This window comes from Orbicella faveolata, unplaced genomic scaffold (assembly GCF_042242905.1).
Source record: "Orbicella faveolata isolate gen_17 unplaced genomic scaffold, um_ofav_v1 contig_24, whole genome shotgun sequence".
NCBI lineage: Eukaryota > Metazoa > Cnidaria > Anthozoa > Scleractinia > Merulinidae > Orbicella > Orbicella faveolata.
Window position 1 is genome coordinate 3924205 of NW_028301552.1, and position 12988 is coordinate 3937192.

The 12988-nt window shown below is 38.0% G+C and overlaps 2 protein-coding genes across 2 annotated transcripts; both read right to left on the bottom strand.

Moving 5' to 3' along the window:
- Positions 1 to 303: 303 nt before the first annotated feature.
- LOC110042466 (sphingosine-1-phosphate phosphatase 2-like) lies at positions 304 to 8482 on the bottom strand. Its single transcript, XM_020747846.2, has 3 exons — positions 7789 to 8482; positions 4589 to 4678; positions 304 to 3896 (listed from the first exon to the last, which is right to left on the bottom strand). The coding sequence occupies exons 1-3, from the start codon at positions 8386 to 8388 to the stop codon at positions 3360 to 3362; spliced, it is 1227 nt and encodes a 408-aa protein (XP_020603505.1). The 5' UTR covers positions 8389 to 8482; the 3' UTR covers positions 304 to 3359.
- A 1604-nt stretch (positions 8483 to 10086) lies between these two features.
- Positions 10087 to 12978, bottom strand: LOC110042381 (uncharacterized). The gene is made up of 3 exons (XM_020747745.2): positions 12845 to 12978; positions 12425 to 12611; positions 10087 to 10730 (listed from the first exon to the last, which is right to left on the bottom strand). The coding sequence occupies exons 1-3, from the start codon at positions 12923 to 12925 to the stop codon at positions 10633 to 10635; spliced, it is 366 nt and encodes a 121-aa protein (XP_020603404.2). The 5' UTR covers positions 12926 to 12978; the 3' UTR covers positions 10087 to 10632.
- Positions 12979 to 12988: the final 10 nt, after the last annotated feature.

Below are 12988 nucleotides of genomic sequence, written 5' to 3' on the forward strand. Positions count from 1 at the left end.
CAGGGGTGTAGCTAGGGGGGGTCCTGGGATGCCGGCAACTCCCCCTTTTGTAACCCTTTGTTAAGCAACAACCTACAACAGGTGGCAAAAATAAAATGACAATCTGGTGAGTACCCTCACTTTGACACAGTGTGACCCCCCCCCCCCTCCCCTTTGAAAAATTCTGGCTATGTCCCTGAGTATTTTGCTCAAGAATCCCAGACCAGAATCCCACACCCCCTGCCACAAGGCAAACTGGGCACGGGCAGCTAAATTGCACCTTCCCATTATTATACTGACCATAAGGAAAATAGAAGCAGAAAAGGATGTCATTGAATGTTTATTGTCTCTTTTTCTTTACAGTTTATTTTGCTTTTGAATGAATCAGTTATTAACGTCACTGACACTAATGACAAGTTCATGATACTTAAGTCAAATCATTCCTTAACTTGTAATGTTATTATTTGTTGGTCGAAACAACGCAGTGCTCAATTTTGATGGTCTTGTTCTAGAACAACTCAATAAACCAAAAGTTAAAATCAACAATATCATTTGTTTTTCACTACTTTATGCTCACTCTGGCAATAACTCAAATCCAAAGAAAATAAGAATTTAAAGCTAACCAAATGCACAATTCACAACTTCTCATTGTAATTTTGTTTTCAGACAAAGAACTCACTAGAACTTTCTTACATGTAGCTTCCAAAAATACAGTGAATTTAAAATATAAACAATTTTACATTACTTAGCAAAAAACTATGTGAAGCAACTTGCAAGGTAAACAATTTTATTTACACATGGGTCTTCAAAATTGGGTTTTTCTCTCATAACAACCAAATCGGTCATCACTAAATTTTAAGAGTCTGGATAAAAAGGTGGTGTGAATATTCCAGAAGTGAGCTGGGTGAAACTTTGCCATCAACATGTGTTTGATAAAAATTGCTCGTTAAGATTTAATAGATGATCTAATAGATAATTATTTATCTAATACTTATAGATAGTGTCATAAATCAAACGTTCTGTCGAGTCTAGTTTCATGTAAAGTTAACATTCCGATTACATAATTTAGATGCAAATCTATGTCAAATTTCACAAGGACACAGCTTGTCCTTACTAACATTTTTTCACCTCTTAGTATACATGTATAACAATATATTATTATTAGATGTCAAAACAAAAATGATAACCATTACAATTTGACATTTTCGAGAACCAAATTTACAGACCTTTTCAATACGTTATGCAGTTCATTACTTAAATATTGTTAGTATTCATTGTTCAGCCCCATCAAACTTTACCATGGCTAACCCCGTCTTAATTTTGCAAGTTGTTGCAGATTCAAGAAAATAAAATTTCCAAAGGATAATTTACCCTATTCCATAACATAATTTCGTTTCCTAAAATACTCCCACTGCATCTTTCAATAGCACACAAACTCAAAAGTTCAAAATCTTAACTAATGTTGTGTCTTCATGGATGTAATTTGGCAATTAACAAACCTCAAAACTTGTAGCAAACCAGATGGGTGAAAAGCTCTCACAACAATGCATGGATGTCACCTCTTGAACCCACCTGGTGAAATGAACTTGTTTCCTGAAATGTGCACTAACATGATTAATGACAGCACAAAACACATCAGTGTATTGAGCAGAGTTTGTGTTATTGAAAGGTGCAGTAAACTACCTTTCTACATGCCTTTTGTGAAGTTTATACCCTCAAGAACATAAAGGACATCACATGGGCAGGTGTTGCAATTTAATTTTGGCCGAGATCTCGCTGAGATGGCCAATAACTGCTGCTTCTGGACTGGCGTTCCAATATATTTACAATACAGCCTTCCACGACCAGAAATAAGTACAGTCAAAGCCCTATTAAGCGGCCACCTATTAAACAGCCACCCTTATTAGGCAGTCTGTAATCAAAGTCCCGATGAGGTTTTTTCTATTGTTCTTACCTCTATTAAGCAGCCAGCCCCCTTTTAAGCGGCCACTGTACATTTCCCCAAGGGTGACCGTTTAATAGGGGTTGAACTGTACAATCTTTAATCATTTCTATCAACAGAATCCGATTTAATTTAAAACACGTTCTTCCTGAGAGCTTTGCACCCAATAGCAATTCAATAACAAAATTTGATATCACTTTATAATGACCTAACTTCTTACTTAAGTTTAGGTAACCAACATGGCTAGTAAAAATATTGCTCTAAAATAAATATACAACCAGAGAAATATAATTTGACACAAACTTATCCTGTCAGCAACTTGAAGGTCACTAATTTCGCTATAACAAAAACCATTTAATTTGTTTTCACCAAACTTGTTGTTATATGGCTTATGTTATTCTGTTTTGTTTTAATATTAGCACAACTTGCTGAGACAACTTTGAATTTCTTTTTTGTCTAGTAAAGGTCCTTACAAATTATTACTAATTATAAAATCTTGGTAACATAACCCAATTCTGAATGGTCGGTTCGGTGTTAAATTTCATAATGCAAATAAGTAAACTCAGTCTTGATGTCCAAATACATTCCTTATCATTAACACAAGCAATTCACTTTCTGATCAAGTTACAAAAATATCAGTTCTGAATACTGAAAGGTCATGGTATGATTAAGTATTCTGACAAAATTTAGAATGATATATCAAATACCTTTTGTGCAATACGGGTTTAAAAAACTTGAAACTTTACAAACTAAGAATGTATGGGCTCATTAGCGCTTTTGTCATCCAGAAATTTTGCAGATTTTGAAAGCCAATAATTCCTTCAAAATTACACCCAAAGAGCTAAAATTTTCACCATGTACCATTCACAAGCTCTTTAACTGTGCGAGGTCAATTCATATCTACCTTGATGCCTTAACCACAGAAAAGTCAAAATGTTAGCAATAACATCAGCAGAGATCGCCTTATTGTAGACCACATTGGCTGGTTTTGTACAAACTTAACACTTCTTCCAAAAAAACTTACAATGTTTTATTTGCCGCTGTGTATTTATTTATTATAAACAGTTTAAATTTAATAACAATGCATGAGTCTAGATACATTTTGTACAGCTTGTGAATTGTTTCTGTCAATGCTTAAGGTCTTTATGCTTGTGCTTTAAGTTCACTGATACTTCCATGTATGGATTCAGCTAACGTGATTACACCTTTGTTGCCATCCAATTCAGACCATGCGATGATTCATTTGGAAGGTTACAATAATATTGCACAATTTGCCATACCCAGTTGATTACATGAGAGTATGTATAAACGGAACAATTGTAACCTCCCGAATGAATCATCGCATGATCTGAATAGGGTGGCAACAAGAATGTAAACATGTCAGCCGCGTCCATCAATTGCTTACAAAAAGCAGCTACTATCACTAATGAATTAAAAGTCACACATCAAAGTAAATAAATGCCTGTGGAATAAGAAATGTTGCTGTGAAGCCAACAACCGTATATGTAAAGAAACAGTGCGGCAATTCACAAAGAGCTTTCTTGTTCTTTGGATCAGTCTCTGAGAGAAGCCAAGGCAGAACGGTGTGAACGGTAGATTTCATGACTGCACGAATAGGCACTATCACTGTGATGCCAAACACAAACTTACACAGCATTTGAATGATTTTTTTCTGTCCAGGAATACGGATTGAGTATGGTGCCCCTAAATACGGGTCTGGGAACCCGTACATGTAGAACCTTAACCAAGAACCAAGCAATGCACCACATGTACCAAACAGTATCGTGGCAGTGTCTTTCTTTGTCTGGGTGTACTTTGGCGGCGAGGGGTACAGGATTATCAAGGCTAATGGCACAATGACTATGAATATCGGAGTGTTTGGAGAGGTGAACACCCATCTATCAACAGCAGTGTCCAAAAGAGGAAGAACAGTAACAAGTAGAACAACTGCAAAGGCAACTCCAGCGAGAAGGTCCTGCAAAATTAAATTAAACAGTACTACATTTGAGATAAACTTGACAAAGATACCAATCAACAGGCCATTTCCAAGTTGCCTTTTGCCTCTGTGCCAAAACGAGTCTTCATGCGAAACCATTCAAATGAAAATATGTTCCACCTACAGGTTAATTTTATTCAAGGACTATTTAATTCAAGATTTAAATCAAAACAATAGTTTGAACTCTTACAGTACTTCTGCGATTTCAATTTTCTAACATCCCCCCGCCCCCCCCCCCCCCAAAAAAAAATTCACATGCTGCTCTTCAGCAAGTAATTAAGGAAAGAACTGACTAGCCCAACAACAAAATCCACTAGTCCCAGGCTAAGGGACAAAACTTTCTTTGTGCATGTATATGCATTGCACATTTAAGTGGGTTCAAAATGTGGAAAATGTCCAACATACATGGTACCTCTTGGTTATGCAAAGTTTAATCACTTGCAGCAATGATGAGTGGTTTCTTGACAACAGAGAGGGTCATATTTGCAAGTTTTAACAAATGTATCCTAAAATCAGTCTTAAATCATAATGACGTAGCCATTGCTACATCATTTTTCGCAAGATTCCAAGTCTTTGGGATGGAAACAACAGCAGTTGCAAGATCACCTCAAATACTTAAACAAGATGGTGCTACAGATGAGCATGACAGATGAAATTAAAAGTGAGCATACCTGAAGTGTGTGCATACCCACGTAGAGTCGACTGGTGGACACCAAAAGACACCAACATATTCCAAATAGCACACCACCATACAACGGATACTAAAGGAAAATAAAAGAGGAATATACGTTAAGTTTCTTATTCAATTAACTCAAACTAGAAGTTTATTGTGTTCTGAAGTAACAAATCACACAGAAATGACTTCTCTCCCAGTGCTGGGATGTGATCACCTCTTCAAATCAACTTGAATGAAAAGTATGATATTTCTCTAATATATGATTGGGGAGGAAACATTGCTTACAGTAAGTATATGGCAAATTGTTTTGTATACATCAAGCCTAGAACCTGCTTACGACTGTCAAGTACAAAGTGAAAACTGACAAAGGATTTTGAAACATGTTTTACAATATTGTAGCATCAACAATGTTACATGATGTAAGTTGTTTCCTGTTTTTGCATGATACAAGCATTGTGGGCTACGAAGTGTTCCATTCCAAACTGTCAGCATTTCTACATATGTGCAATTTGTACAAGTCAGCCACAACTAAACAGGAAACAGTAGACTGTTCACAGTCCCCTATTTTTCCGTGAGATCGTAGATGTCGATCGTTGAGCTTGACGGGCCGTCATCTTGGTCACTTGATGCGAGCAAAACTGGAGAGAGTACAAAATGCCCATGGGTAGGGGTGGTGGAGGGCACGGCTGGCAGAAAAAATAGGGAGACTGTAACAGCTTCACTCTGTCTCTTGTTCAAGGGGTGCGGCCGCCAGTTTGGCGCCTCCATCAATCAAATCAATTAACAATCTCCTCCCCTGAGAAAAAACCTGTCAACTCAGGGATGATGATATGAATACATGTTACTGTGTTGTGAATTTCGAAACATTTTGAAGGTTTACTAAGTTGAGTCGAATGAATGCGGAACGGAAGAACTCTTCTCTGACTCTGACTCTGACTCCAAAAACAGCAGCAATGCCTGCAGAGAATTCCAATTATTCAGATGCGTGCCGTCTTTGTGGCATCAACTGTAAAATTTCAGTCGCAAATAAGAACAACCAATGGAACTTTCAGCCATTTCCTTTGCCAAAATGAAACCTTGATATATTAAACTCTTGCCAAAACCAGTTGGAAGAACCGCCAAAACATCTTTTCCTTTGAGTAAACGAGAAACGGCCTCCTTTTGCTCGCACTTTAACACCAATCCTCCAAGACAAGAAGCAGACAGACAATCAAAATCAAAACATACTCCAGAAAATTCTCTTGAAATCGATACCATTTTGGCCTGAGCCATAAGGTGATGAATGTCACTTTCTGTCATTCAAGTTGTCAACGCTCTGCTACGCTCTGATGAGCTCTATTGTACCTTCGACCAATCAGGCAACTAATGCAGCGAACACCAGACAGAGGGAAGCTGTTACAGTCTCCCTATTTTTTCCGCCCCGTTACCCCCATGCTATTAAACCCACCACCACTATCCACAGGCATTTTGTACTCTCCCCAGTTTCGCTCGCATCAAGAGACCAAGATGGCGGCCCATCAAACTCAATGATCGACATCTACAATGTCACGGAAAAATAGGGGACTGTGAACAGTCTAAGGAAACAGTTGTCAAACAATTATTTGATCCAATGCCAAAGGACTGTGGAACCTTTTCGATGTGTTTTTAAAACTTTCCAGTGAACATCCCTGTCAGGTATTTCATATTAGCATTCACCCACCCCTGTGGACCGATCAACATTCAGTTTAAATGAAGAGATGATTGAACATGAAAGCAGCTGTGAAATTAAAGCCTGAATTTTTTTCATCACTTTCTCCACAGTTCAAAAATCTGATCTTTCATATATTCACTTCTTGAATAAATCTACTAACATTCTATCACGAATGCCATTCTCTGATTGGCTATGCTACTCACTATCTATGCTACACCCTCGTCAACTATCTCGCAATAGAAATCGAGAGCACATTATCTTATTGTTGAGTATATTCAGTTGTAAAGTTTGGAGAAGAATTGCCAATAACCAATGAGCAATCTGTGTTTAATCCACGGCGAACATGTCCAAACTGGATAAGAGAATTCTGATTGGTTCTCTGGGGAGTCCAACATCTGCAGTATGGACTGGCAGGAGGCAGCATGGCTTAGTGGTCAGCGCGTCGGACTTGTAATCCAGCAGTCTCGGGTTTAAGTCCCGCTCTGACCACTACCTGGATTTGTTTCATGGTATCCCCGTGTTCAAATCCTCGGCTGCACTTGTAAATAGCCAACTGGTTTGTCCCCAGCCAGTTAGGAGTCTTAAAAATGTTATGTTCAATTTGAATTATTTGTTTCAGTTGTTTGCTCGGCTCCACTAGCCTTTGTGCTACACTACTACAGGTAAGTAAAGTAAAGGTTATACGATGAACTACTCCCAACTTAATTTCAGTCATTAAAAATTCCTTTCTTTTTTAAAAAACACTATACAAGCCAAAAATCCATTGCTTTTAAAACAGTGACCCCCCAAAACACCAGTATATGTTCAATGTACAATATTGGCAATCACTTACATTGAGAACTATCAAGACATTTTATCATCAGAATTTTAACACCCATAGTAAATAAATGCTTTACTGAATTAGCCTGTTAGCCCATTCTAAGGCATGGCCAAACGCATGCAAGTAAAATTTCAAAACAAAATATTGCAACATTTCAAATTATTATTATTATTACACACAACATGTTATACAGCTTTAGACATCTTGTTGCAAGATGTTGCAAGAAGTTAGATGGTGTAACAGAGTGGCGAAACGTTCTCAACAATGCTGCAATCTCCTGGGATGAAATGTTGCGTGCATTTGGCCGGCCCTTTATTAGAATATTAGTACTGATTAGTATCAATATCTTTGGCAAGTTACTGAAGTTAGTGTATGGACCGAGCTAAATGAAACAGAAAAACTAACGCAATATTAGGTGGACCTTGCCCTAAATTAATAAAGAAAATTTATGTCAACATTGTATCAATACAATCAGAGAGGAGCATTTGAAAAGTTCCATTCATTGCACTGTGAGCTCTTGCATTGTATTGATTAGTCACGACCCTCTTGTACAATGATGCCATTGCTAAAATCTTGTACATGAACAGAGAAGAAATAACCCGCCAGAACTATCAGAAAACAGCAATTCTTCCGGCTAACAGGAACCGAATGCTAAATAAACCAAACTGAACACATACGAACATACCTGGTAACGGTCATACGTGAAATAAACCAAACAAAACGGAATTAGTGTCCCAACCATGGCGTGGGTGGACGGCATACCGTATTCCACCTGGAAACGTTTTTCGACAGAAATAACGGGAGGACAAGGCGGTCTTGGCCATTGAATTACATCCTTTGCACCCTGACCTATGTACATTATAACAGCCCACATAATGACGGTTCTGCGAGCCAGGTACTCGTCGATGTTCCAAAACATGAACGGAAAGAAAGTGAGGTAAAATGATTCGTAGCCTAACGTTGAACCGAACACGAACAGAGTGTGGAAAAAGCTGTTGAACTCGTACAACTGCTCGGGTTTTTCTTCGCCTGGTGATCTGATCTTCTCGAATGGTTCAGCTTTGTTGAAACTATTGCGATGGAAGACGTGATTTGAAGAATCAGTGTGAACATGGCTGCTTTGAGCGAGATCTCCATCAGGGAAATGCCCATTGCTCGCTGGCGAGAGGGAGTCCTTGTGGTCACGCACAGAAGAAGCGATGTCTTTCTCGAGTCGAATCTCCCTAAGACCAAACGCACGCTGGAATTTAGCCACGAAATAAGGATCTCCCAGTGATTTGAGCATTTTGAACAAATGTAACCGCAGATTTTGGCGCTACCAAGGAGGTTATGTTTGTAGCGTGCTACCGGCTACTTGCAAGGGCTGGGTGGGGCCTTGGTCTGGTCGAGTATGGACGTCGGCTCACCTTATATGGGCATGCCTAAATCACACCACCGATTCTCACTTGCTGTACACGTGATAGTAGGGGACTCCCCTGAAAAGATTGGTAGACTCCAGAGGAAAATTCGGATGACAAAAATATTAAATTAAGCAAATTTTTTATTGGGATCAAATCATGAAACAGGTGATCTGATTGAGTACATTATTACAACTTGTTCTAAAATTGTACAAACTCTGAAAAGACAATTTACATGACACTTTTATTTTCTCAAATTTTCTCCCTTCACTCGTCACTCTTCGGCTCCTAGAAATAACATGATGTGTGCCAGAGAATCTTTTAAAGAAAATAAACAGAATTTATCTTGCTCCAAAAACATTCATATTGACTTGAACCGTTCTTTCCTGCCTACCTTCTGGAAATTCCAGTTAAAATTTTTAATACCATAGAAATACCAGCAGGTTGGTTATAATAACTATTATTATACTGCCATATTAGTGTAAGAAATTTTAGTTGAAAATATTAATCAAAATTATGTAATTTTGATTATAATAACAAAAAAATCAATAGGCCATTTTACAGTTGTGTGCTTAGTTACCTGGCCTTTAAATGCAAGCGAGGCAAGAGGTGACCTTGCTTTGATACAGACCTCTCTGCTTTTTCATTTAAATGCCAACTAGTTAGCGTAAGAACAACTTGATTTACACAACAAAAGCAGTGAGGTCTGTATCAAAACAAGGTCACCTCCAGCCTCACTGCTATTCATGGGCCAGGTCACTGAGCATACATCTGTAAAATGGTCTATTGGAAATGTTTTCCACCTTGAAGAAACAAAACTTCAAATTAGACAATGATTGATCCTCTGAGGTGTGGGTTTTTGAGATAACTGCAGAAATTCTTGCGCCCTCGTTGGCTAAGAAGTGGACAGACACATGAATTCATAATTTATGGGATGCGTCAACGAGCCAGAGCGGACAATTTGACAATTTGTTATCATAAAAAAAATTGATGTAAGTTTTTCATGCGTCTGTCCTGTTATCGACAATGAATTTTGTTATAACATTGTCAAAGTAATCTGCAGATCCACTCGACTGTCGCCTCATGGATCCACAGCTACTTTGACAATGTTATGGCAAAATTCATGATCAATAACAGGACAGATACATGAAAAACTGACATTAACTTGTTAAACAGATATTTTTTGGAAACTCAAAGATGCCAAAAACAAATATCCACCAACTAAAAAAAATACAGATATCTGGGAATGTAAAAAATAGTGAAAAAAATCATTTTTGATGATTTGATGATCTGTAGAGGAGAGTGGAAGATTCAGTCTGTATCCAGGAGACTCACAAATAGTCCATGAGGGTTAGCATAGATGGGCTTCTTTGGGCTTGTTGTGCAAATTATCTTCTTCCCCCACGAGTGTTCATTGGAAGGATGATTGCATGATGATCCCAAACAGCATCTGCGTAGGAGGCTAGTATAGATGTAGTCAGACCAGAAATTATATCAGAGAAATTATCAATGATTTTCTTTTTGACTGCTGGCTGCACTGTCAAGCTTTACAATCTCCAGCTGTTACAATAAACTACAACGATGACTTGTAACAATCAGTTGCTTTATTTCTAAAGAAAATTGAATTGACTTCCCGGCTGAATCAGTCTACCTACAGGGATGGCAGAGCGTATTTTGAATTGGGGGGACTTACAAGCGAGCACCAGAGGTGCTAACTTGTTGGGGGTCTGGAGATATTTGTAAAATTATTATTTTATGTATTTTTTGCTTAAAATTGCCCTGGCTCCACCGTCCCTGAGCTATAACTCAAACTCAATCCCAGGCTCTCTCTCCTTTGCCTCCTGTCTCAATGACAAGGGAGGCAAAGGAAAGATAGTCTGGGATTGAGGTTGGCTGTTGCTGCTCCTGCACATGTGAGACTCCACCATAACCCTGCTTGCAGGCTAAGATTATTAGTTTCCACTTGAAGGGGGTGTCCACCTTATGCTTTTGAATTTTAATAAACATGAGCTACAAGAACATCTTGATGTTCGGCAAATAATTACTGCAAATTGTTTGCAGTATCAGCTGCTATTATTGGATGTTATGATATCTTGGTCTATTTGTTGACTGTCAGCATCCCCAGCACTTCATCAGCTGTTGTCTTGGTTTGTACTCGAATTTGAGGTTTGCTCAACTGATGATTTGGTAGGTTCTTGAAAAAGTCTCATTGTTCCAATTCCAAAAAGACCTAGTATAAACAGGAAAACAAAAAAAATTGTTATTCAAATAGGAATAAAATGATTACAGGTTGAAATAAACTTGGATCATGTGCGCTAAAGGCATCAGCAGTCGAGTGTCGATCAATAACTTCGATCAACACTCCATCGATACTCGATTGACACCTGTGTTGACACTCAGTGGACACTTGATCAACATCTCAGTTGACAGTCAGTCAAGAGTCAACTAATTTTTGCAGACACATCATAGAGTGACAATCAATACATGTGAGTCCATCGACACTCTGCTGATTATCAACTGACTGACCACTGAGTGTCGATCAGGTGTCCACTGAGAAGTTGATTGAGTGTTGACTGAGTACCAATTGAGATGTCAATAGGTGTTGATCAATGGTCGATCGAGGGTATCAATCAATACTCGACCACAGATACCTTTAGTACATATTACCCTAAATTTATATGGGGTAACAAGCTACAGAAACAAGAGGCACTTTATTTTTCCAGTTCTTAAGAAGCCATTTATTGTGGAATGGCAAACACAGCCTAAATAGCATTCTGGTTAGCCTATACTAAATAGTATGCTGCCAGTTAACTTAAATTAGCACTCGGGTAACCCTGTCTGACACTTGTTAATCTTTTTTCATTGACAAGAAAAGCAAAATAAAATACCTCTAAAAGATGGTACTATAGAAATTGAGAATGCAGTTCAATTTCATACCCAAAGAAACTGATGTTGTGATATTCTCTGAAGTCCTTCTTTTCAGACAAGGATCATAAAAGATCAGATCATAACACCATATTTGATCCATTTCTGTGTTGAAAATCACTGTAATTGGATCATTTGTTAAGTATCCACCCTCTCCCTCTTGATCTTTTCAACACTTGCCCCCCCCCCCTCCCTGTTGTTAATGTGTTAGGTTTCTTCAGTTTGAAGTTAAGTTACGTTTAAGAGTTAAGCTGTATGTCTTCAGTTTATTATGTGACAGAGTAATTGGTGGCTTTTAAAGATAATTTCTTGTCCGTGCTACGCACTCTCAAGAGTTTGCTTGCGTTTTTTTGTTTTGCTTCATGTAAGACATCACAAAATGTAAACATTTTGCAACTACTTACATGAAGTAATTTCAAAGTTTCAAACCAACCCCCATTATCGATGCGAAGCAGTCAAAGCTTTATGCTTCATTCTTTTTCATATCACTTGATGAAACAACTTTGCAGCTGTAAATATCAATGAAGCTGTTGGAAAAAGAATTTGAAAGGCCTCAAAGATAAGGTATACATGTATGGTTCGTAATGAATAACATCAATTTGCATTCCATCGAGTGAGCCTTATAATGTTTATAAACATTAGGGTGCTGAGCCTGTGCAGTACGGACTGGAAATCATTGTCAAATTTATCTGAGAGCCTCCTTTAATAGTCACTCCTGAACAAACTCTCAGATAATAATGACACTCTGTTGCCTGCATTAAACAATTTTAACCGGAGGAATATGTAAAAAAAAATGGAGAGTGTAAGCATTTTTGCTATACAGAACAGTCTACTTTATTCTAGGGCCAACAGGTAAGTTGTAATTTTTTTCAATATAGTGCATCTGTTTTTATTTCAAAATGTTATTATAATTTTTTTTTTTTATACATGTGCTTTATTTCAAACACAAACAGTATTTACAACTTGGAATTTTATTATCACCTGGCTTGTTCAACATACCTGCACCAAAAATTCCAGTCATCACCTTTGCTGGTAGGTTTGAAGCTGGGATACTTTTGACAGTTTGCAACACAATTACTCCACAGCCGTAGCAAACAGCGGCACTGATATACTTACAAGACACACAGTCATCTCTAAATTTTATGTCAAACTTGCGCATAAATGAAGACGAGTCCTTTGTTTCCTCCTGGAAAGTATAAACAACAGCACAGCGAAGTGAATCTTCTGTATTACTTAATTCCAGTAGTGCCCACTCTGTCCCTTCCCCTCTGGACAACAGCTGTGCATTTGCTCACATCTAAATCATTAGTTGGGACATTTGAAATCTTATGACTGCTTGGAGACCGGGCATTTGTCGAACATCTTCAATTCTTCGACGACATGAATTTAAATAAGTTTTATAATAAAAGCTTACAGTACCTTTGTCTCTGGTGTAGGTTCTGGTTCAGGCAGTTTATCTAACGGTTCGTTTTTCAAGTCATCTTTCTTTGAAGAACTCATGCTTCAGACATCGCACGAGCTGACCTCCTTCAACTATGTCATGTACGCTCACACGAATTTGAA

Bases quoted from the DNA above. Each gene is read 5' to 3' on its own strand.
- LOC110042466 (XM_020747846.2), bottom strand. From the start codon at position 8,388: ATGCTCAAATCACTGGGAGATCCTTATTTCGTGGCTAAATTCCAGCGT. The intron at 4,679-7,788 runs GTATGTTCGTAT...ATTTTCCTTTAG, and splicing joins TCACGTATGACCGTTACCAG to TATCCGTTGTATGGTGGTGT. The intron at 3,897-4,588 runs GTATGCTCACTT...TTAATTTTGCAG, and splicing joins TGGGTATGCACACACTTCAG to GACCTTCTCGCTGGAGTTGC.
- LOC110042381 (XM_020747745.2), bottom strand. From the start codon at position 12,925: ATGAGTTCTTCAAAGAAAGATGACTTGAAAAACGAACCGTTAGATAAA. The intron at 12,612-12,844 runs GTACTGTAAGCT...TATACTTTCCAG, and splicing joins AACCTACACCAGAGACAAAG to GAGGAAACAAAGGACTCGTC. The intron at 10,731-12,424 runs GTATGTTGAACA...TGTTTATACTAG, and splicing joins GACTGGAATTTTTGGTGCAG to GTCTTTTTGGAATTGGAACA.